General features: G+C 40.6%; 1 protein-coding gene across 2 annotated transcripts in view; it reads left to right on the top strand.

Annotated features, from left to right (window-relative positions):
- The window catches only part of GAREM1 (GRB2 associated regulator of MAPK1 subtype 1), a 188,270-nt gene that overhangs the window by 134,319 nt on the left and 28,107 nt on the right, over nucleotides 1-25,844 (top strand). For both annotated transcript variants that reach the window (XM_045849763.1, XM_045849761.1), the window contains exon 3: nucleotides 12,463-12,593. In XM_045849763.1, coding sequence (XP_045705719.1) covers nucleotides 12,463-12,593 — 131 coding nt within the window. The remainder of the gene's footprint in view (nucleotides 1-12,462; nucleotides 12,594-25,844) is intronic.

The raw sequence follows: 25,844 nt of genomic DNA, 5'->3' as shown, positions 1-25,844 counted from the left end.
CAAGTGACCTTCTGTGTCTAAGCAAAACGCAGTGTGTCACACAATAGCACCTTCAGCCGTGGACAGGTGCTCGAGACTCAGATGCCTCAGGTAGGACTTGGGCCTCTTAGTTTAGTGCCCATCCATTTTGAGGTAGACCACTCTGATTATTTGGAGTGACACAACAAAGTGGACATTTTCTGAATAACAGTTATTTCTTGTTGCCATATCAATTATGTAATTTAGTTTTAGATACACGTGAAAATAGCGAAATATAGGACCAATCTTTGTGTTTTAAATATTACCTTGAATTTATTTAAACCATAGTGGATGGACGTGTCATTGGTGTTGACTGTGTTCCTGGGGGTTCCAGGGTCCCGCAGATGGAACAGCTCTCACAGTGGAGACGTTTTCTGAAGCCATCAAAGCCGCTGAGAGACAATGCAGTTTCCTCCCTCTCCGAGAGTGGAGTTTGACAGTAACATCTCAGAACAGATGTTGCAACGATCTCCAAATGTTTTTATTTGGTGGCACAAAGACCCTGTTATTCATGAAATGGTCTGTTAAAAAATTAGTTCCTCCATGTGGGGGTTGTGGGAATGTGTTATGTAAATTGATTTTGCATTTTGGCAGGGAATTGGCTCTTAACTCTTAGACTGTCTCCAAAATTTGACTCTGACTCGTTCGTTTGGGCTTCTGGGCTACAGCAGCCACAGAGGAGAGAGCAACCCAGCAGCTCAGCATCCTTCCCAAAGTACCACAAGCTGACTCCTCGCAGTGTCACAGTCTTTTATAAAGGAAGAGAAGCTAAGTACAAGTTCACCGAAATTTGATCTTGTAAAATGTAGGGAGAAAACACAGGCATTTGTCTTTGCTGGTGATTTGCATCGTTCTCCTAATATAATCCACTTTTACAACTATAGCTTCCTGATTTTAGACTCCTGTTGAAAGGGGAAACTTCCATTCTAAGATAAACATGGGTCAGCTGAGGATGTGGTTTCAAGTACTTTGCAAGTGACCTCAGTTTAACCATTTAGGAGTGTTGGAATATAAGTCCTGATCGTTTTCACTTCTGACGTTTTGTCTCCTTGCCCCTACCCTGTTTTGTACTTTCCGCTCCTCCCAGCAGGACCTGTCAGCCAACAGTGTGGCCTGGGGGCCACCTGTGACCTGCCTGTTTTTGAAAATAAAGTGTGATTGGAGCACAGCTGATCAAATTTGTTTACATATTGTCAATGGCAGCTTTTGAGAAAAGTCACCAGAGTAGTCACAACAGATACCCCTTAGCCCGTGAAACCTAAAATATTTACAGAACAAGTTTGCAACCTCGGCAAATAAAAAGTCACATGTATGCTGTGACTCACTATTGAAAACATTACTGTAAGACATTTGATAGACTGGTATTTAGATTTTAAAGGCATTTGTTGGGTGTAAGAAATGTAAAATGATTAGTTGGTTTTAGAAAATTAAACCTATGACAGGAAATGTTTAAAATAATAATATACATACTCAAAGAAACATATAGACTAAAATCTTCCAGGACAATGTGAAGAAACTGTGTGGAAAAGAGAGAGAAGTTAACTGACTCTTGGATATTCAATAAACAGTTAAAAGAATGAATGAAAAATTTATTTTTCTGATGTGCAATATGTTCAAATGCTAAAACTTGTAACATTTGGTCATATTTAGCTGTTAACTCTATTTTTATTCTTATTCTTTCTTCTGTGTGTGTTTATTGTTCTCAGAATAGTTTCTCTAAGTGCTCCCATGTGTGTGTGACTCTGAAGTTTTTCTTCCCCTCCAAACAGCAACACAGGTGAGACGAGAAGAAGTTTAGAATCTGTAGAACTCAGTATGGACGCCACAGCCATACCAAATATGCCTGTTCATTTGGCCATAAGCCAAAATATATTTGGGAGTGCTGAATAGCATTAAGACCACAAATACAACAGAAAAATAAAGAATGCTCAAAGAACAACCTCCCAGATTGGGAGAGAAGAAAAATGGTGTTAAAGGGATAGGAGCAGTTACAACAAGAAACCCAGGCTCTATTATTTAAACCAAAATATCAACAATCATGACAAATAGGGTAAGGAAAAGTATAAGTTCTAATGCTCTTCATGAGAAGAAACATCCTGTTTTGCCAGGAAATACACTTTTTTCCCCACAGAGGACCCTATCAGCTGATCTTTAATAAGGGCTTGAACAGTATCTGTAATCACAATGGTAAGGGAATGCAGAGGTCTTTTACCAGGGGTGTCTGACCTTTTGTCATCTCTGGGCCACACTGGAAGAAGAGTTGTCTTGGGCCACACATTAAATACATTGTGACACATAATCACAAAAAAATCTCATAATGTTTTAAGTAAATTTATGGTTTTATCTTGGGCCACATTCACAGCCGTCCTGGGCTGCATGCAGCCTTCGGGCCGCGGGTTGGACTGCCCTGTCCAGAGCCACAGTAACACAGCAACCACTAGCCAGTGCAGCTAATGAGCACTCGTAATGTAGCTAGTGTGAGCTGAAGTGTGCCCCAGTGTGAAACACACCGGAGTTAAAAGACTGTATGTGAAAAGAAAGAATTATTTTTCTTTTTTGCTCTAACTTCTCTCTCTTTTCCACATATTAATGAGTAAAATATCTCATTAATGATTTGTAATGATTTAATGAGATATTTTATTCATTATATATTCATTTATATATATATTTCAATATATATAATTTTTACTCATCAATATGTTTCATATTGAATTTAGATGTATTGGCTTAAATGAAACATTATTAAAATTAATGTTACCTCTTGCTACTATTTTAATTTGGCTGCTAGAAAATACATAATTGCATGTGTGGCTTGCATTGTATTTCTACTAGGCAGGACTGTTCTGTGGAGTAATGTCGCATGGATATAGAAATGTTAGGGCACAGTGACACCTCTTCGCCTAAGAATGCATTCTGAAGGTAGAATGGAGTTTAGTGTACACATGCAGCGTCCAGGCAATCCCTTCGCTCAGAGGTGGGACATCTGTGTTGCGCGTGGGTCACCGGCCAGCAGTGACCACGGCACACTGTGGATGGCTCGACAATACGCGAGAAAAAACACACATGCACAGAGACAAACCAGTTTCTGTGGGGAAGTAGGGACAGAATGGCCACCCCCTAGTGGGGAGCACGCTGATCCACCGTCCATACCTGCTTTTATTAGGCTCATTTTGCATAATAACTCAGGTAACGTACAATACTCATTAGGGGAAGTAAGGAATATAGGAAACAAAGAACTCTGCCGGTCTATTGAGTTGGGAGTCAAAGAGCTGTAAGGCTGAGGAACAAACTAGCTTCCTCCTAAGACCCTCCTCATTCAACTGAGAGCATTCTTGAACAAAGAAGGTTTCACAGTAATTTACATGTTCTTTCTTAGGCCTGATCACCCCGGGAAATCCGCACTTCCCAGTACCGAGCTGTACTACCCCGTCATTGTTTCAGGCTTAGGTGGAGCGCGGGAACTAAGGCCACCGAGAGATAAGGAGATTTTCTTCCGGACGCTGAGAACTCAGACTTTGTCAAAGCCGAGGAATGAGGGTCCATCACCCCCCTTTTGCTGCAGCCCCCCAAGTCCTTCTTTTGGGGGGCCTCCCAAAAGTGATCGTGCCTGGCTTGGGTTGTTCCCCCCGTGAGGGAATCTTACCCGTCTTTGGCTAACCGACCAAGCTTTTTGGGGGTTCGGCAGCAGAAACAGCATTACTGCCAGGGAGATAAGCTTTTGTCTCCTTGCCGGCTCACGGTTCCAAGGGCGTTCCCTTAGCCTTAGCCTAGGCGGGGGTCTCAGCTTCTAATACCAGTCAGGGCGGTTCCCAACATATCCCCCTTTTTTAGTTTTTTAAAATCAATTGTGGTCGTTAAGCCTGTGAAACCTACTTTTGCTGTTTTCAAATGCAAATCAGAAGAAAAGCAACATCTACATACATCATAAGGCAATAATAGAAATATAAAGCAGAAACTAAATTCTATGGGTGGTGAATACCTAAATTTCTAAATTCAGTGCAAGAAAACATATTAAGGGAAAAAACAAAAGTAATAGGTCTGATTACATTTCAATCTTTGAGAGAAATTACATAGATATCAGGAAAGGCAAATTACAAGGCAGTTTGAGCATAATGCAAGCCTGACTTCTTACAAGAGGATTTCTTAACAGGTGCAGTTCTGCGTACCGACTCATCACCTACTTTCTTACGTGGGTGTTGAGTTTTAATTTTACGCCTGCCAGAGTGGTTTCTCATACCTTCTCCCTTGTTTTCAGTTAGGACTGCTAAGGGTTCCATAAAGGTGGCTACTTGCTGGTCTCTGATATGACCCTGGGAAAACAATTTGCAAATACACCGAAGTACACAAATCAATATCACAATCAGTAAACAACCAGCAGCTCCAAAAACCCAAATTCTCAAATTAATTCCATCAAACCATGTTTTAGGATTCAGCCAATTAATATTTTCATTAAGGGCTCGAAAAATGTCCTGTTTGGTTAAACGTTGAATGTCCTGCAGCTGATGATGTAACTCCAACTGCAATTTATCAATTTGTCCTTTTAAGTTAGTGGAGAAAGCTCCCCTCAAGCGATGTTGTATATCAGTCCAAGTATGTTGGCTGGAATTCCATTGTAGCGGTGTGACGCACAGTCTGGAGAAACTAGGGTCACAGGTTAGGTGTTGACGAGTCACGAGAGCGTCCTGGCGTTCGCCAATCCAGTCCAGTGCTGATTCAACTGCAGAAAGGCGGGTCAGGATCTCCTGATCTATTGAGCCTGTTGGACTAATTCTAAAGTAGCATTGATTAAACCATAAGTGCAACCAGGTGTTAACAAACTGTCGGACTCATAAGGAGAGCAGTGCATTGTTAAATGCTATAATGCCATTTGGATTCATTCATTTTCTGGTCATATTCTGGAGATAACAGATTTGGAAAGAGTTGGAAGGCACAATTAAATCATAACCACTATTAACGACTGATCTTGTTAGATTTATGCAAAGAGACCTTATGTCATCATTCACTCCTTTAGAATGCCAAATTCTGGAGGGATCAGGTAGGGAGAAAAATATAAAGTGTGAAGGAAAATCCTTTTCCTTCTGATATCTACCAGGCTTCTTAAAACTTTCACTTCCACAGACCTTCTGCAACATTCACAAACTCTCTATTCTTTTTCATACACTTTCTGATATCCACCAAGATTGCATCTCCATGTCTTATACCTTCAATTACTAACACACACCACATAATTCTTTCTTAAAACGTTTACTTCCACAGATTTTCTGCAACATTCACAAACCTTCTAATCTTTCTTTCATACTCCTTCTGATATTCACCAAGATTGCATTTCCATGCCTTATACCTTCAATTATTAACTAACATCACATAACTTCTTTCCTAAAACTTTTACTTTTCCATTTATCTTTACAGTTTCCCATTTACATTCCTAGAGTGTGAAGTTTCAACCTTCCCTGGAATCCTCAATTTTTTTTTTTCAGAGCAGATACAGAGTAAAATCCATCCTTCTCTGTGGGGGGTGAAGGTGGGGGCCTCCATGATCTGCTCACTCAAATTGCACACCGTTTCACTGTCAGAATCAGATTCCTCATCAACAGTCTAGCTCTGTTTTCTTTGTCCAAATGAACTCAAGAGAATCCCTGACAAGCCTCCAGGTTACAAAGGTGTGCGCACCAATAGATATATCACTGTTTTGCAAAGATTTCAACCTTTCACCCACTTTTTCCCAAACATCAATGTCTAACGTCCCTCTATCAGGAAATGAAGGACAATATTTTCTTATAGATTGCAAAAAGCTGAACCAAATGCTTTTCTTTCTTATACTTTGTTATACTTTCTTATACTTCCTTATACTTTGCTTCTTTAAGAACTTGTTGTAATATACGCAGAAAAGATTTCTGCCCTTTAGATAAGTTACAACCTATGTTTACCTCCCTTCTTTTTTTTTAAAGAAAAAAGCTTACTTTTATTTACTTTTAATTGGCCAAAACAAATCACCTGATTACTTTTTTCAAGGCAAATCTTTTTTTCCCCAAACTTGAGAATTAAATTACCATTTACCCAATTATAGGCGGTCGCAAAGAGAGAAACGACCTAGAAAAGAAAGACCTACTTCCCTGAAAATTCAACGCATCCCACGACATGCCCGAGAAAGAGTTCGGGGTCGTGGGCCCCTTACCTGGGCTGTTAGCGCGCAAATCCACCCGAAGTTGATGCGTTGTCCACAGCGACGGCTCGTAGCCGCTGGTTCCAAGTGGTCTCGAGCGGGGTCCCACCTCTGTGGTCCCGAATCGCTGCCCCACGTTTGGGCGCCAGCTGTTGCGCGTGGGTCACCGGCCAGCAGTGACCACGGCACACTGTGGATGGCTCGACAATACGCGAGAAAAAACACACATGCACAGAGACAAACCAGTTTCTGTGGGGAAGTAGGGACAGAATGGCCACCCCCCCTAGTGGGGAGCACGCTGATTTACCGTCCATACCTGCTTTTATTAGGCTCTTTTTGCATAATAACTCAGGTAACGTACAGTACTCATTAGGGGAAGTAAGGAATATAGGAAAACAAAGAACTCTGCCGGTCTATTGAGTTGGGGAGTCAAAGAGCTGTAAGGCTGAGGAACAAACTAGCTTCCTCCTAAGACCCTCCTCATTCAACTGAGAGCATTCTTGAACAAAGAAGGTTTCACAGTAATTTACATGTTCTTTCTTAGGCCTGATCACCCCGGGAAATCCGCACTTCCCAGTACCGAACTGTACTACCCCGTCATTGTTTCAGGCTTAGGTGGAGCGCGGGAACTAAGGCCACCGAGAGATAAGGAGATTTTCTTCCGGACGCTGAGAACTCAGACTTTGTCAAAGCCGAGGAATGAGGGTCCATCACCCCCTTTTGCTGCAGCCCCCCAAGTCCTTCTTTTGGGGGGCCTCCCAAAGTGATCGTGCCTGGCTTGGGTTGTTCCCCCCCGTGAGGAATCTTACCCGTCTTTGGCTAACCGACCAAGCTTTTTGGGGTTCGGCAGCAGAAACAGCATTACTGCCAGGGAGATAAGCTTTTGTCTCCATGCCGGCTCACGGTTCCAAGGGCGTTCCCTTAGCCTTAGCCTAGGCGGGGGGTCTCAGCTTCTAATACCAGTCAGGGCGGTTCCCAACACATCTGCAGACCATTTGACCAGTGTTTGGCTTACATGCAGATCCCCATCTTAGGAAAACTTTTCTAAAATATTGATCACAGATTTTAAATTAAATTTGTTCATATCAGGGAAAGATATCATTTGTAGGTCTTCATAAATCATACCTGGTTTAGTGATAGAACCACTTGAATTTTGTTCAGGTATCAAATCTACAATTTCTTTTCTAACGAATTAGACAATGTAAATCACAGTTGAAGGTAATTGGACATATTGTCAAATGTCTGTTGACTGTCAAATGGTTCTAGATATTCAAATGAAAGGGGTCTAAAAGTCTGAACTCTGACGACTGCTTTGGTCCCCTTGTGCATCATGTTCTGACGCTGGAAGGACTGTCCATTTCATCCCAGAAAATAATGTCGACTGCTTATCTTACTCACTCTTGAGTTGCATTGGTCCCTGAAAAGCATTTCTTAAGGTTCTGTACGGTATTCAGATAACAATTTTTAAGTAGCCCAGCGATACACCATTACTTTTTTATTCTGATGAGCGAAAATTCATATAGTGTTCATAAGCAAACAAACCTTGTGTGCAGTAGTGCAATTCACCTTTTATTTATAACTGTGAAAAGCTGCAGTTGCTTCATGGTCTGCCAATCCCAGGATTAAAGTAACTTTCTGTCTTTTGTTCAGTGAACATTTGCTGATCACCTATTGCAGGGGAGGCATTGTGTGTCCTTGAGTTTAGACAGGTTGAATTTGGTGCTAATGGGATTTATAAGTATAAATATCCAATAGACTCTTAAGTACATGTCTGCAGAAATTAAGAGAAATTTAGACTGTATCAAATAAGTATTATATATTTATACTATTGTTTACACAAAAAACATTCAACTGTTTAACTCCGCTCACATGTTAATCTTCGAAGAGCTGCAAGTGGACACGGGAAAGAGATGCTCTCTGATGCCCATTGAATTGTCTGATTTAAAAAATACTCAGCTCGGGCGGATGGTGGGCCACCCAGGATGTGCACGCAGGCTGCCAGTAGAAATATAAATTGGTTTAAGTATTTTGCAGAGCACTAGAGCTATGCACGTTAAACACAAAGAATTCTGTGATACCCTTTAATTTAATAATCCCACTCTAGAAAATGTATGGAAAAAGTGTAAGCCCAAAAGGGAAAAGAAAATCTCTACATCTCAGAAAGGGGCAAGGAGCTGAGAGCTGCTAAATGGCTGCTTTGCTCACTACTTTGCATGGGTCATCTTGGGTGATCCTCACAGCAGCTCTCTAAAGTGTCCCCACTTTACAGGCGAAGAAACGAGGCTCAGACAGATTACAGACTTGTCAGTATTATAGAATTTGTCAGTGGCAGAGTTCGCACTTAAATTAGACATCTGCCTAACTCAGACTAATTATGTAAGAATAGAAAACAGTTAAAAATGTGGAAAATTATGGGAAGGAATGGAGTAGAAAACTGTAGATTCTTCCTAATTATTAAGAATTTGTGCATTCAGGGGGGAAATTGGGACAACTGTAGTGGAACGACAATAAAATATTCAAAAAACAAAATACAACTGTAAAAAAAATGTACATGGACTAAGTAAGAGACAAAGGAAAAGTTTAATGTGTTACTGTGGCAGCTTTTGTTTAAGTGTGTTGAAATTGCCATAATCTTTTTGATTTTTTTAAAAAAAATTCTGTTGTTTTTTGTAAAAAGGATGTAATTAACATATTTTGACTGTATTTTCAAATGTATTACTCATGCCTCTCTGTGCTTCTAAAAGGTGTCTGAGCTGTTATGTCTGAGTGCATCCTCTTTCTCGTCCTCATGGGCTACTCCTTACCTCCTGAGAACTCTCCCATCAAGGTTTATCACCAGCAAAATCCCTACATCCTTACACTCTTCTCTGAAATTACTTTGATCTTGTTAAATCCCAACCTGGATATCACCTGAAAATGTGGCTTCCCTAAAGCCCTCCCGTGGGCTCCCGGAGGCAACTCTATTTTTGGCCCCCAAGTTTCGGGGATGTAATTGGTCTCTGAGCTCTTCATTACAGACTTGACTGATTCTGCCTCAGCCTTCCCTAAAGCTTTAAGTCTCTCGTCATCAGACTGTATCACCCACCACCCCATCATTGTTACAGTCGTCTACCAAGCTCGTGAATCTTCCTTCGTCTCTCCGTCATTTTCACTCCTGGCTCACCACCATTCTCTCCAGCAACACTTCCCTTTTCATGCTTACGTGTATGGTTCTTGCACTGCTTCTGGCTTCTCCGAATAACGATGACGATTATCCCTGTTCCTGTAGCTCTGCCCCACCTCAGCCTCTTCTCTCATACTTGCCCCCTACACCACATCAACACAAAAACTGCATGCTTGCCTTACCTCAGTTGCATGCTTGCCACTCTGACTGCTGTCCTCTGCCTGGCTCTTGAGCTCACTCACTCCCTCCAGGGTACAGAAATCAGCTCCGTCAGAACCTACCATCCATTAATCCCACTATTCTTTTCATTTTCTCCCTCCCTCCCAGGTCAAGTTCCATGGGCCGTTGTCATAGTCACTCCCTTGCATATATCCTGACTCCTGTGCCCTCTCTCAGGCCTCAGACGCACTTGGTCATTTCACCATCCGGGCTGATTCCAAATCTCTGCCGGCCGTATGCCAGCTCCTGCAGATCAGACATTAGCTGGAGAAAAACACGAAACTGTACTGCTTGATTTCCTTTTAATTCATGACCATGAACCTTAAGTGGGAATTCACGACTGCCCAGCAGTCATATTATGATAATCACTCTCACCAGACTTTTTACAGGCTTTTTCTCTTTCCTTAACCCTCCCAGCACCTCCTCTCTCAACCTTATTCTCGACTGGTGCCTTCTTTCTGCCTTTTGCTGGAAATATTGATGTAATAAAAGACGGCTTCCACCAGCTGCCACTGAACTCATCACAGATGAACTGCTGGTGAAGGCCAGCCCCTCCACTCCCATGTCCCCCACCTACGCAAGGATATGCTCCAGTAATTCCTCTCATCATCTGTTGGTCATTCCCATCCGCATCCATCACATTAAGAAAAACAAAAACAGTCCCCACGTCCCATTCCACTTCCTCCCTGTAGCTACTGCTCCCTCTCTCCCTTTAGCTACCACTCCATCTCTCTTTCCCCTCCATAACAAAACTCCCCAAAACATCATCTGGCATCTGTTCTTGTTATTCCCAGTTCTCCTTTGTCAGTCTCTCTTAAATCTAATTCAGTCAGGCTTTTGGCCCAACTGTTCCAGTGCTTGTATCCAAGTCCTCAGTAAATTCAAGCTGCTACATCCAACAGTTCTCTGTCCTCATGTCACAGTCTTGTCACCAGCATTTGACACACTCATACTCCTCACTTGAATCACCTGGCTTCTAGAATGCACCCTTTGGAATTTTCTTTTTGGCCACCCCCCTCAGTCTCCTGGGACTTAAATTGCAGACTTCTCTGTCTACAGGGTCATCATCATTAAGGGTCGAGGCTTCCAATATCATGTTTGTGGTGATGACTCCCAGATTTATTATTTCCAGGCAGACCTTTCTCTGACCTCCATGCTTATATGTCCATCTGAGAGCCTTTGGGATGTTCGTATGTCTCATAGGCACCTCAGACTTACCCCATCGATACTGAACGCCTGATCTTACCCCCACCCCTCCAACCCTACCCGTCTCAGTCAACGGCATCTCCATTCCTTCAGCTCGCAGGCCAGATTCCCAGTACTTTCTCTCTGCTTCCAAACCCCTGCCATCTGATACCTGAATTATTGCAGGAGCCCCCTAACTCTGCTTCTGTGCCTTGCACCTCTATAATCTGTTCTCAACATGGCAACCAGAGTGGTCCTTCTGTGATGTAGATCCGATCACCTCTTCTCCCCCAGGGGCTCCCCATTCCACACAAATGAAGAGCTGCAACTCTTCACACGTGTGCACAATCTGACCACCTGTTATTTCCCTGACTTTCTCTTCTTCCTTACTTTTACTCACCCTGCTCCAGCCTCGCTGGCAGCATGCCAAGTGAGCAGGCACCCACCCACCCATCTACCTGAGGGTCTTCGCAGAGGCTCTTGCCTATGTTTATAGCCCTGAGAACTCAGCTCCCAGCCACATCAAGGGTCACCCCAGCCACACCTACCCTGGCCACCCTGCACTCTCCACCCTCCTCACTTTTCCCTATTTTTAATAGCACTTCTCACCTTCTAACATACTATATACTGCACTCATTTATTATATTCAGCATCTGTCTCCCACTCCCATGTAAGCTTCAGGAGGGCAGAGATTTTTGCACAGTCTATTTATTGAGTATCTCCAGCATCTAAAATAATGGCTCTACCCAATAAATACTAAAAATAAATGTGTTGAGAGTACGAATGAAAGTTTCCCTATTTCTGCCTGATGCTCCATTTATACTTGCTCAGAGATCTGCCTCAGAATAGCTTTTAATTCCTTTTCAAGTTTCTCAAGTGCTATATTGTAAACAGCATTCAGAAATGCTACTGAGGAACACCATGTCATTGACTTGATTACATATGGTCTTTCATTCAAAACTGAAAACAACTCCTCTAGATTGTAGCAGTAGTATCATAAATATTGAAAATGTATAAACTTCATAATAGATCCTTGACCTTTTTAGGAATGTGTTCAAAGTTCTTGAGAAATCCCCCAACTTACAGATACCACAGAGTGTAATTTACTCTCATGAATTTCATATGTGCCGATAAGAAGGAAAGCAGGAATCCACTTATTGCTGCAGATGCCCAGTGGTTCACTCATTAGAACAAGGCTCTTCCCCATACCCCATGCAGTTGCTCTGCACTCAGGTTTTCTGCTTGTGAAAGCTGATGGTCCATTAGATTATTTTATTCTATTTGCAAATTTTTAGAATACTAATTTTAAAAATTAGTCCCCCAAGCCACTTGGCATTGGTTTTAGAATATAATGTTTATGGGTGTTATTACCACTAAATGGCAATGTGACTTACTCTTAAAAACAAAATGAACAACCACTTACAACAAACAGAGGAAGTTTCTACTTTGAGATCAGAGTACAAGTGAGCATCCATTCCATTTGATGTTGGTCCGCTGGTAATAAACTCTGAATATAAGCAAAAAATGAATGCCTGTTTTCATTTTGAAGCTGATGTTTAAGAAAACCTTCTGCCATGGTAACTTGTTTTTTTAATGATAGTGATCAGAAGCCTTTGACAAGGAGAGTGGGAGTAAGGAATGGGGATGCTGTCGCCACGGTGACAGCTGTCCAGCATAAACATCTCACATCTCTTCCATTTATCTTGTATTTCAGGCCAATTCAAGCTGCTGGAACAAGACCGAGATATAAAGGAGCCAGTGCAATATTTCAACAGTGTGGAGGAGGTGGCTAAAGCATTTCCTGAACGTGTGTACGTCATGGAGGAAATAACATTCAACGTAAAGGTAGCTCCAGAAGAACCAAATATTTACCCTCACTAAAGTAATCTAACTTTCAGGGCATTATGTACACAGAAGGTGCCCATCTAGGCCTCAGAGGAGAGTTCCATATTCTTAATGTGTAGGTGTCAGTGGCCAAAGCTGGTCTTCTAAGAATCAGCATGTGCCATAGGTGACCTGATGCACAGACAGGTACCTGTGCTTAATGAGCACTATCTTTTCCTAAGGTAAGTGTTAAGGCAGATCAAAAGCTTTTTTTTTATTCATTTGAACCGTATTCCCTAATATATAACACATATTTGGCCAGATCTCCTGTGAGGCCGGATGCTCACTTATAGGACAAGAAAAAGGCACATGAAGATTCTAACACCAAACACTTGTTTAAAGAAAGAGAGACTTCCAGAGCATAGCCTGAGATCAGCATATGTTCATTCCATTTTCTGTAGACTATCTGTATCAGGATAAATAGGGAAAATTAATACACAGAATGTTGCCAATAGGTATTTACTGATCCTTGTTCATCAGAGAAAGGCTGAATCATGCTCATTGTGCTGCACTGGAAAGGAGCTAACCAGAGAAGCGATGTCACCGACCAGGTCTAAGCCTACTGCCTGCAAATCCGCTGCTTTTCTTCAGCAGCATTCTCAATTACACTAAGACATTTTAGAAAGTGTCCACATTGAAAGGATTTTCTGTTTAACCCCCTTTCCGCAGGAAGTCCAACTTAGTCACATTCTCTAAACAGTTCAAGATTTAGAAGGCAAGATACGTTTTTCTTAGAAATTCACTCTGTGTGAAAAACAGACTGCGTGGTATCCTAGCCAAGGAAGCAACAGTGTCCTTTGGGTGAGTCAGTCCACCCACACTCCTCCGGAGAGGGGGAAGGCTCAACGGGGGCCTCATTGGAGAGGCGGTGCTGACCATTGGATGGGCTAAGCCAAGTCATTCTCTCCTCTAGTTCTGAAGTCCAGCTGCTATAGTCTACTTTCCCTAATTTTATTATTAAAATGGATAAGATTTTGTGCTTTGTACAATTTTTTACTAAACAAAGTATGCTTATATTAAAAATATTTATAATTTTTACTCCTTAAGTGACCCAGTCAACTCATATTCAAGACAGTTTATATTCATTTACATCGGAGATCTATGAGAATACATTCATTTTTAAACATTTACCAATGACAAGAGTCATTGGCCAGAAGTTAGTCAAATCCTATAGCATAGCTTCTTGATATGATTTAAATCTCTCCTTAAAACTTATATTTAGAATTATGTAAGTGGAAAAAATCATTTAGAAAGGATAGGTAATAATTTTAAACCATTTCTGGAAACATTTCATTTACTGATGATGAGAGATCAGACATAAAAATTTTTTATAATTTTTAAGATTTCATCAAGTATTAAATTTAATATTCAATCTTTTATGACAAATTTTTAATGTAAAAGATTTTTAAAAGATACTTCTGGCAATTATTTTTTGTCAATTTATATGAAATCATCAGTGGTTGAAAAAACAATACTGAAGCCTATCAAAATAGTACATTTTGATAGTTTAACAGAATATCATGGCTATATTGTTTAAAATGTATAGAGATGTCATTTAAAAATTCAGCAGACTGTATTTAACACTATTGACCTACATACTTAAAAATGATTAAGATGGTAACTTTCATGTTTTATGCATTTTACCCATAATTTTCTTAGAAGAAAAAAAATTCAGAGGCACAGATAAGTATATGGAATGCAAGCCTATAACATCCATAGAGCTGACTGGATTTGGGTTAAGTCCCTGTGCTGTGCACACATTAATGTTAGTACCTGTAGTCTATTACTTACAGACTTTAAAGATGCCGTCACATCCAGCTTCACTAATCATTAACACTCTATTCAATTGTATTCAAAGAAGAATTAATACAGGAACCTCGGGAAATTTGCATGAAGAAATACACAGAAGTCTGTATGCTCAGGGAATAAATACCCAAGTAAATAAATAAGCCAAGGAGATTTATGGAATGTGGGTGTTCTTTAAGGAATGATTATTGTGTGGTTGTACATACATGCGGTGCTTAATTTGAGAGCCAGATGGGGGTAAGGAAGCAGCATGCTTGGTCATTGCTTCCCCTGGAGGAGACAAAAAGGCCTAACAGTACTGTTACTCATTGCAACTCATTCATAAATATAGCCATTACAAATACTATATCATATTAAGTGTTATATAAAATAGCTATTATCCAGGAAGGATTTTCCTCAAAAGCTAGAAGAATTCATACACCCTTGAAAAACTTCACCTTCTGCTCTTCACTGTGAAGCGCACAACAAGAATAAGAACTGGAGAAACGACTTGTGGTTGAGAAGTGCAGCTAACTGGCATCATGGTAGTCGAAAGGCACATTTATTATGTGAGACAAAGAAATATATGTTTATATATTCATATATATTTACAGCTACAAATTGAAATAAAACATGATAAGAAACATAATAAGAAAATGGAGTAGAACAGAAGCATTGAAAGAATGGAAACTCTGCTTTTGTTATTTTCAAGATTATACCAATTTTATTTTCTTTTTTTCAAATATATTTTATTGATTATGCTATTACAGTTGTCCCATTTTTCCCCCTTCACTCCCCTCCACCCTGTACACCCTCTCCCATCCATTATCCCCCACTTTAGTCATGTCCATGTGTCATACTTATAATTTCTTTAGCTTCTACATTTCCCATGCTATTCTTACCCTCCCCCTATCTTTTTCAACCTACCATCTATGCTACTTATTCTCTGTACCTTTTCCCCCTCTCTCCTCCTCCCACTCCCCTGTTGCTAACCCTCCATGTGATCTCCATTTCTGTGGTTCTGTTCCTGTTCCAGTTGTTTGCTTAGTTTCTTTTGGTTTTGCTTTAGGTGTGGTTGTTAATAATTGTGAGTTTGCTGTCCTTTTACTATACATGTCTTTTCTTTATCTCCTTTTCTTAGATAAGTCGTTTTGACATTTCATAAAATGAGGGCTTGGTGATGATGAACTCCTTTAGCTTTACCTTATCTGAGAAGCACTTTATCTGCCCTTCCATTCTAAATGAGAGCTTTGCTGTATAGAGCAATCTGGGTTGTAGGTCCTTGTCTTTCATGACTTGGAATATTTCTTTCCAGCCCTTTCTTGCCTATAAGGTCTCTTGGGAGAAATCAGCTGATAGTCTGATGAGAAACCCTTTGTAGGTTACTGTCCCCATATCTCTTGCTGCTTCTAGGATTCTCTCCTTCATTTTTACCTTGGCTAATGTAATTATGATGTGCCTTGGTGTGTTTCTTCTTGGGTCCAACTTCTTTGGGGCTCTCTGAGCTTCCTGGATTTCTTGGAAGTCTATTTCCTTTGCCAGAGTGGGGAAGTTCTCCTTTATTATTTGTTCAAATATGTGCTCAATCTGTTGCTTTTCCCCTTCCCCTTCTGGTACCCCTATAATTCAGATGTTGGAAATTTAAAGATGTCCTGGAGGTTCCTAAGCTTCTCCTCGTTTTTTTGAATTCTTATTTCTCCATTCTTTCCTGTTTGGTTGTTTTTTTCTTCCTTCTGGTCCACTCTATTGTTTTGAGTCCCAGTTTCCTTCTCTTCACTTTTGGTTCTCCGTGCATCTTCCTTCATCTCTTTTATGGTAACCTGCATTTTTTCATCTAATTTACACCCAAAATCAACCAATTCTGTGAGCTTCCTGATCACCAGTGTTTTGAACTGTGCATCTGATAGATTGGCTATTTCTTGGTCACTCAAAAGGATGAGTCCTGGGGGACTGATCAGTTCTTCTGTTGGACACATGTCTCTCTCTCTCTCCTTTTTTTATTTTTTTTTTTCCAGGTCTGGTTGCTCTTATTACAGTGAGGGGCAGAGCCTTAGGTGTTCCTTCACCTAAGGCTCTGGCACCCCAGTCACTAGATTGTGACGTTGTATGTGGGGGCGGGCACGGGGGCGGGAGGGAACAATGGCGGTAGCTCCATTCTCCTGGGATCTCAGTCCCTTCTCTGGGATCCTGGGTTGCGCACACTGCCCTGGTCCACAATGCCGCCTCACTGGGTCCGCCAGCCGCTGCTTGCGTACTCAGGGTCCACCGCTGAGTCTTGGAAGGCTTACACGCTCCCAGTTGCCTTACGCGCCAGTTCTCCCCGATCTCCCCACGCCGCGACCCATGCCCGCTCCTCAGCGCCCCTCCTACTGGTCTGGATGAATGGGTCTACTTCAACTTCCCGGCTGTCCGACTTCCATTCAGATAAATTCTCTATCAGTTCTGGGTGTTATTCTAGCTCTAAATTATTGTTGTTCTAATCTTGGTTGTGCGTGGAGGTACGGTGCATCCATCTATGCCTCCATCTTGCCGGAAGTCCAGATTATACCAAATTTTAACTGAATAAATTTAATAGGTCATATTAGTATTGTTTGCATATTTATTTAAAAATAGACATTCCTTTTATCTTGAAATCCAATAAAGATGTCTTTAAAAAATGACTTGATGTGTTTAAACTTATCTACTTATCTACGGGATTCCCCCACCATTGATTAACTGCCTGAAATGAATTAATATAGGTTAAGTATTTCATTCTTTAACCAGGAAATACATTTTGAGCACCTACCATATGCCCCACACTGTTCTAGGCTCAGGAGATGAGTAGTGATCATTCAAGCCCCTCCCTGCCTCCCAGAAGATTACAATCTATTGGAATGGCAAACAATAAGTACAAATACGACCTCCAAATAATGAGGTCAGACCTGTATACAGGTCTGAGCTGGAGGCAGGGTCAGAGTTTGGGGTGTATATTTGTGGTTCATCAGCTCCTAAATGGCATTTGAAGCCGAGGGATTGGGTGAGTTCACCCACGTCACTGGTTCTCAACTACAGGTGATTTCCCCCACAGGGGACCCTTGACAATGTCTGGATATCATTTTGATTGGCACAGCTTGCGGGGGTGAGGGGCTGGTGTGCAGGTACTGCTGGCATGTGTTAGGAAAAGGACAGGGATACTGCTAAACGGCCTACCATGCACAGGACCCCCCCACAGCAAAGAGTGGGCTGACACAAAGTGTCAGTAGTGCTGAGGCTGAGAAACTCTGACCCAGAGACTAGTTAAAGAAGAGAGGCTGAGGACTGAACTCTGGAACACGCCACCACTGGGGTCTAGAGTGATTGACATGAGTGTCTCACATGGTTGACATAAGATAGATATCAAAACCCATACATGTCCCAGGAGCCAAATGACAAAAGTGTCTCAAATAGGAATGGTCGGTCACCTGTGTCAAATGCTACTTAGTGATTGAATTAGGTAAGGACTGGGAATGACTATTAAATTTAGCAAAATGGAAGCCTTTGGTAGTCTGCACAGGAAGGAAATAACAATCAGCTCAGACACCCAGAAAGTAAGTTAACCAGGGAAATATAGTAGGGTGGTCTCAGAGTTTGATCAAGGTAAACTTCAAGAGAGATCACTGGCACCAACCTTTTATTCTTCCAGCCATCTTCAGCTGCCTGGATGCAGGTGCAGAGTAGACGGAGTTGGGCTTCTACCAGAGGAGTGGAACAGATCAGCGAAGGGACAGAAGAAGTGTGCTCTACAGTGACAGGCAGCGATAAGCATGGACTTCCCACTGGATAAGGAAGTGTGACTGCAAGAAGTACAGCCATTGACCGTTGGGGACCCTGTGGGGTTGGGTTAAAGAGCTTCTGAAATGGATAGGTTGAAGAACACAAGGTGCAAAATAGGAGTGCTGGTGGAGTGTAAATGTTTGAACTTTAGGCAGTAATATAGGAAATGACAGGACTAGATGTTTTTTCAAATCTAAGCATGTCATTTGAGTCAGCAACTGCAGAAGTAAGAACAGAAAATGGGAGATAAGAAGGCAAAAATAAAACATGAAAGAATATGTGGGCAGGTCACTTCTTGTGCGTCATATGGGTACATTTCCTGCACTCTTTCCAAGCTAATGGCATTTGATATTTTTAGAACTTTAGTCACCTGCCTCTTTGACATGTTTTTCCTTTACCCATCCAGTTTTGGGGTTGCATGGTAGAATTTTGTTTTTGTTTATCTGCTTTCCTACATATCATGCTATGTTTTTAACTGTAGTAAGGATTTTCTTTCTTAATTATCATTTAGTTTTTTACCAACCATCTCTTGACCATCCCAACCAAAGGCTCATTTCTCTACCATTTACTAAGAAAAATAGCAGCACCAACATTTTGCAAGCATGTATCTTTCTTCAAATAAGCTGCTATGTATGATCTAAAAAGCACATCGCACTGTGGCATGTGGCTCAGACTCTGGATTCAGAGCTGAGTCCAGATCCCAGCTCCAAGCACTGATCGTGCCATAGGCAGGCCACGGGACCCCTGGAGACCAGGTGTCTTCACCTGCAAAGTGGGGGTGATACTACCACCTTACAGGTTTGTCATGGGATTTAGATTAAGTAATGCACCAAAGTGCTTTTAAGTGTGTATGCACAGGGGTTGGCACACTGCAGTCTTGGGGCAAGCCACCCATTTTGCCAGTAAAGTTCTATTGGCACCCAGCCACCCACACACGTTTAGTGTTATCTGGAGCTACTTCTGCAGTACAGCAGCAGAGTTGAGTAGTTGCAACAGAGACCAAATAGCCCACAAAGCCAAAAATTATTGCTATCTGGCCCTGTAAGAACATTTACCAACCCCTGATTTAGAACATAAAATCATACTAAAATAAGTTGCACATTGTCAAAAAATTTCCCACCACAGATTACTTCACTTACTCTTTGTTTAGTGCTTTATAGTCAGTGTCTTAATATTAAGAACATCATATCTGTTTGTTGCTGTTATTTTTGCTCCAGAATACCCCTTCACCTCAAATACTTTTTTGGAAACTTATGCCAGTACTAAGTGAATTATTTCAAATGTCTTCCAGCCTTTCAAACTCAGCCCAGTAATGAGAAATTTTCCCACACCATGTTTTTCTGCCATCAAAACAATGATTAACAAATTAAGTCTTCATTTAAGTTCTGTCTTTACTGTGACATTTGTGACGAGGGAAGAAAGGGTAGCCTCCAGATTTGGCATTGCGAAACGCGCAGCTCTCTTTAAGTGGGTAAAAGGCATCTTGACTTCACTGCTGACGCCCTTACTGCTCTCACATCAGAGGGAACCCAAATACCCTAATCTGGATGCTATAATGTTGCTATTTTCATTCCAGCTAATGAGGTAATGAGATCCAAGCTTTCAGCTGTTCCAGCATAGATATTTCCCCAGAGGCAAAATAACAAGTTTGCATTGTCTCAACCAGGGAAAGTGCCCCACTCAGGACTTGTGAGATTCAATCAGATGCTGAGCAGTCACTACCACTTCAGTCAGTGCGCACAGACCTCTTACGGGCCATACCATGTGGTCTGGGACGGGAGCTGAGCTGACAGCCCTGTCACCTGCGTATCAGCTCCTGACGATTACTGGTTTTGGCACCTGTTTTTGGCAGGGATGTCAGCATCTAGCAGCAGAGCTGCCATAGTGTGGGGTGAAGAATGTCAGGGATGTCTTTTTTTAATAGGGAAATAATCATATCAGGTTCAGACGACTTAAGTGATAGCTAAGCTTCTCAACATTGAGAAACATAACCAAGAATCAGATGGTGAAATCTTATAGATAATCCAGCCAGACAAAAGTTTACGGACATTGAATTTTTATAATCGCCAAATTTTAAATCTGGAAGGGCCCTTACACATCGCCTAGTCCTACTCCTTCTTTTAATACATAAGAAAACTAAGAAACAGATGTTAGCTGACTTCATTGATTCACAAGAAGCCACAGAACTACTTAACGGCAATGCCAGGTCCCCTAATTCAATCCAGTCGTCTTTCTGCTTCCTCACATTCTCCTCGTGGACTCGAGATAAGGCTTGCAATTGTGATCAGAACAGCCTTTCACATCAACACAATAACTTGCACATTTAACTCATTTTCTTTCTTTTTTATTTTAAGATTTATTTATTTATTTATTTTTAGAGAGGGAAGGGAGGGAGAAATAGAGAGAGAGAGAGAGAAACATCAATGTGCGGTTGCTGGGGGCCGTGGCCTGCAACCCAGGTATGTGCCCTGACTGGGAATCGAACCTGCGATGCTTTGGTTTGCAGCCTGCGCTCAATCCACTGTTCTATGCCAGCCAGGGCAATCATTTTCATTTTAAAAAATATACGTAAATGTGTTCAATACTTAATACCTAGCCCTATCCTTTTGTTTTTGTATTTCTGAAACATTTATACACAGTATATTTCTGATACACAGTATATTTCTGATACACAGTATATTTCTGATACACAGGATCTGGCAGCTTTTATGAATGTTGTACATATAGATTTTTACATCTTATTTCATACTAGAGCATCATCCCAATATTTTTTAAATAAAATCCTACAAGTTAATTTGATGTTTCTTCTCTATTGGTGTCAAGGTACTTTCTCATTAGATTAATTAGAATGTGTCAGAAGGGACCCCTTCAAAAATACTGCTGTAAAATACTAACCCAGACTGTTAACCAGAATTAGTAGAGAAACAAGACTAGAGTTGGGTTCTTGTGTTGCTGCTTGGAAAAGTGTTAAAAATACACTGATGTGGCTAAAATGCATTACTGAATAAAGAAGGAAAAGTTCTGAAGTTTAATATGATTCATGCAACTTGATGCTGAATTTTTGGATTTTTTCCCAAGGCTTTCAAGTTACTGAAAATTAGCCTTGTTTTCCCCCCAAGTCATGGACTTGAGGCAGTCTTGTGCCTTTTATCTTAACATGTTAGTCACCCTATTTAAAGTTGCCATCTGAAAAAGTGCTGAAGAAACGATCTTCCCTCTTCTGCCAACTAGTTAGACTATATCTTGTTTCCCTACATAAAGTAGTTAACAAATTAAACATATGTCATTTTACTTTCTTCACTCATTTTAACAGAACCAACCACAGACAAGGCCTTGAAGACACATTAATGGGGAGGTTTCGACTGCGTGTGGTTCTACTCCTGCCACAATTATTTTGCTCTCTGCCGTCTTTCTGATCACGCTTGTCTCCTGAAAGGCGGCAACAGCTTCCTAGTGGCCTCCCTTCTGCTTTCATCAGCTGTCTCGTGGTCCTCCTGGAAAGTAATGCAAAATAATGGTGCTGAAACATTATTGTCCTTTGGGGAGTTTTTTTTAAGAGTATAGTTTAATCATAACCATCATTCCTGGTTTAAACTATATTCCTAGTTTCTGTCCTGACAACACAGAAAAAGAATCTCCTTGTGGTATGAGATTATAACAATGTGTGAGAAGCAGTGTTTTCCTCTTTTCGAAAGGACAGGGATCGTTTACTCTGGCATTTCCCCTGCATCTCTGGAGCCTTTGGAGCATGAGTAATTCTAGATAGCCAGTGTTGGGGGCAGCTGTAAATTTTAGCAAAACTCCTGTCCAAAATGACCGTTGTTTCCATCCAGTTTCTTAAAATGTGTTGCAGTTCTCTGGCATCTTAAAGAGAAGTACTTGAACAAAATTGAAAACTTGTCCTCATCTCCTGAGATGTATGTGACTTCTGCCTTTCGATGGAGAGGCCCTTTTGTGCTGTTTCATGGTCTCACTTAAATTTTTTGTTTGTTTGTTGCTTCTTCTGTTTATTAGAATACTTCGTCTGTATTTCTAGTGTTAATTTTTACTTGTATTGCACTGTGGTATGGAAACTCATAACCAAGTTGGATCGAATTTTGATTAGTTAGGAGTGAGTATGCTGATTAAGGTCCTCAAAGGTTTACTTTAAGCCCTAACATCCACAGCTGCTGAGAGGCCTTTAAACGCACTGCCTTGTTCTTGGCCATACAACCACATACCCCTTCACAATGGGGATACATATCATTCTGAGAAACGCATCAGTAGGCAATTTTGTCATTGCGTGAACATCATCTAGTGCACCACACAAAGCTAGACGGCATTGCCTACTCCACGCCAGGCTGTGTGGCGTGGTCTGTTGACCCTAGGCTGCAAGCCTCCGCAGTATGTCACTGTACAAAACAACACAAGGTGAAATTAAGCACAAGAGAAAATGATGCAATCAAAAGGGGTCATAAATGACAATAACAACTATAGTACAGGAAGTATAATTTCAAATGAAAAAACTATAGTATAGGAAAAACTAGTAAATAGCCTTTTATTGTCATTATCAAGTATAGTGTCGTTATCAAGTGTAGTGTCATTATCAAGTCTATAGTTGCATGTGCTATACTTTTACATGACTGGCAGCACAGTAGGTTTGTTACACCAGCATCACCAAAACTATATGAGTAATGTGTTGTACTAAGAAGTTACAACAGCTATGACATCACTAGGCGATAGGAATTTTCTAGCTCCATTACCATCTCATGGGCCACTGTCATGTATGTGGTCCATTGTTGACTAAAACTTTATGTGGTGCCCAACTCTATTCTTGCAGAGAGATCAGGAATTATTGATTACTATGCAACTTGAATTTTACTGTGTAAGGATGAATTTTAAAAATGCAAAGTGAATGAATTTAGGTAGCTCATTTTTATTTTTATTCTGAGTCTTTAAAAATTGCATGTTTTTCTTACGATGAGTCAGATGTCATTATTTTTAAGATTTATTCAGAATGATTAATTGGATACAATTGTGAGGTTAATTATTTCAGTGTTTGAAGACAGTCTGGTGCTTTTTATGTCATCTGAGGTTTAAAGACCTCCTCCGAAAAACTACCAATTGGCAAGTCCTCGGGCATCAAGGATCAAGTCATTCCCACTGTGCATGTCATCCTCGCCCTAGTTCCTGTTTAAAGAAAAAGGCACTGAGGGTCGGCATTTACTGAACTCTCCGTGCCTCTTCTTATTTTCTGACATTTGGGGAGAAATGTGTGGGTATTAATCAAATATTATCTGTTTCATTTATAAATCAGTCAGATCATCCTGATTTTTTTCCAAGAGTTGAAATTTTAACCTCTGTGATATGTTTGATCTTTAGAACAATTATTCTTAGAGAACAGATTGCCTATTACCAACAGATTGCCTATTACCAGTGCCATCAGAGTGTGTGTGTGTGTGTGTATGTGTGTGTGTAATTTTACATCAGTGTTTTGAAACGTTGCTTGACCACGGGGTATTAACTCTGAATGGCATTGTGAATAGTAAAACCCTGATAGTTTCCTGGATTAGACCTATTAAGAGTTGTTTAGATAACACACTTTGAATTACTTCCTCTCAGGAAGCATTGAAACTGGAAATGTTAACCAGGCACGCATACCAGAGCACTTAGACAGAGCACATTGTTTCTTTCGTTATTAAAAAAAAAATTAAAAAGGAAAGAAATTATGTGAATAAATCACATCTGTAGAAACCAGAAGAGACTATTTGGCTCAGCTGCCAAAGGAAGAACATTTATTTATCAGATTCTTCATCTGTCATTGACAGTGACCACAAGATGGGTCGGTACGTTAGTCTCATAATTTTGGCGGAGCTAATTGTTAACATTAATAGTGACATCAGAATTGGGAGCTTGGAATTACAGATTGTACTCACATATGTTATGCATGTTAATGTATGGGGATAGGAATAACTTCCATTAGAAGTATGCACGTACACGAAAAAGTTAACAAAACGGTTGAATGTGCCCAGAGAGTGACATTTAGAAAGGATCATTTTGAGCTGTTTAATCTGTGCACAGTACTGTCTGATTTATATATCAAAAGCTACGTAGACATTCCCTTTCAGTTCATTTGGTGTGAGGTACTTACTAGACCTCTAATTTATTTAGTCTGGAAAGAGTATGTTTATAAAGGTAAATTAAGAAAATTATAGTATCAATTGAAGAGCTAAAAAGCAAATACTTAGTTATTGCTTCGTACTTGAGAAATGCTGCTGGCTCCCTGTATGTTAACTGGAAACAGTCTGGTGTTTGAGAGTTAGCGTGTGTGTTTCTCAAACCTCATGAGAGCCCCGTCTCTCAACATCCCTGTCTCCTTCCTGATCCAAATGGATGAACTGCCAAGTTTTTCACAAAGTTCCAATAAAAAGGAAGTATAGCGATGCAGCTGAGTATTTTGGAAGCTAGTACATTCACTTCCTTTGAGATATAACTGTAATGATATTTTAGGCCCTATTCTGACATTCAGTTTTATTCTGAAATAACACATTCAATAAAAACTTGAACAATTCACAGCATAGGAGAAAAGATCATGCTTAGAAGTAGAGGTTTGAGCTTAAAACAGTAATGGATGGAACAGAAACCAGCATGAAAATACAGAGATGTGGAAGGTAGTGTGAAACAATTGTAAGAATTAAAGTAGTTTATTATTAGTAAAAGTAATAACAATGGTCACTATTTATTGAGAGCCTACCCTGTGCCAAGCACTGTGGGAAGTTGTTTGCATACATTGATTTAGCCTGCCAAGTAGATGGTGATATTCCCTTTTTATAGAGGAGGAAACTGAGGTTCAGAAAAGTAAAACACTTCATGTGAGGTCACTTCACAATAGAGACAGGACTCAAACTCAGCTTGTGCTTTAGTTAGTAGTATTGTATCGTTCATAGTATGGTACCAATTAATTTCCAAAGTCCATAGTTACTTTCATTTACCTATTCTAGGAGCCAACAAATTTCCTCTGTAAAGGGGCAAGGAGTAAATATTTTAGAGTTTGTGGACTGTACAGTCACTGCTAGAGCTTCCTGACACTGTCAAACAGTGGAAGCAGCCATAGACTCTACGTAAATGAATGGGCATAGCAGAGTCCTAATGAAACTGTGCTTGTGAAATGAGATGGGGAACCGAATTTGAACTTGGGCAAGTCATTTGCTGACCTCTGATCTATATTGTTGCAAGCTTAACTAGATGCTAGCTGAAAGTAAAAGCCTTCAGGATAACTAGGATAACTCAAAAGTTAGAATTAATAGCAAACAAATCTTTACTCCTGGTGACCAAAGTGAAGAGAATAAAATAACTAAAACGTTGAAGCTACAGGTCTTGTAGGAAAAGAAAATCAACTGTCATTTATAAATCACTCATTAGCTTAAAAAAACCCTAATCTGTATTCTTCAAAACTGGCAAGGTCATAAAAAGCAAGGAAAGACCAAGAAACTCACAGATCAAAGGACTAGATATAATGTGATATCCTGGTTGGGTCCTGGAACAGCAAAAAGGACGTGAGAGGAAAAAGTATCAGTAAAATTCAAACAAAGCTTATGACTGAGTTAAAGTATTGTATCAATCTTAACTTCTCAGTTTTGGTAGTGTACCATGGTT

Source organism: Phyllostomus hastatus, unplaced genomic scaffold (assembly GCF_019186645.2).
Source record: "Phyllostomus hastatus isolate PE091 unplaced genomic scaffold, TTU_PhHast_1.1 phas_contig_80, whole genome shotgun sequence".
Taxonomy (NCBI): Eukaryota; Metazoa; Chordata; class Mammalia; order Chiroptera; family Phyllostomidae; genus Phyllostomus; species Phyllostomus hastatus.
Note: the sequence above shows the minus strand (reverse complement) of the source record. Positions and strands in the feature narration are given on the sequence as shown.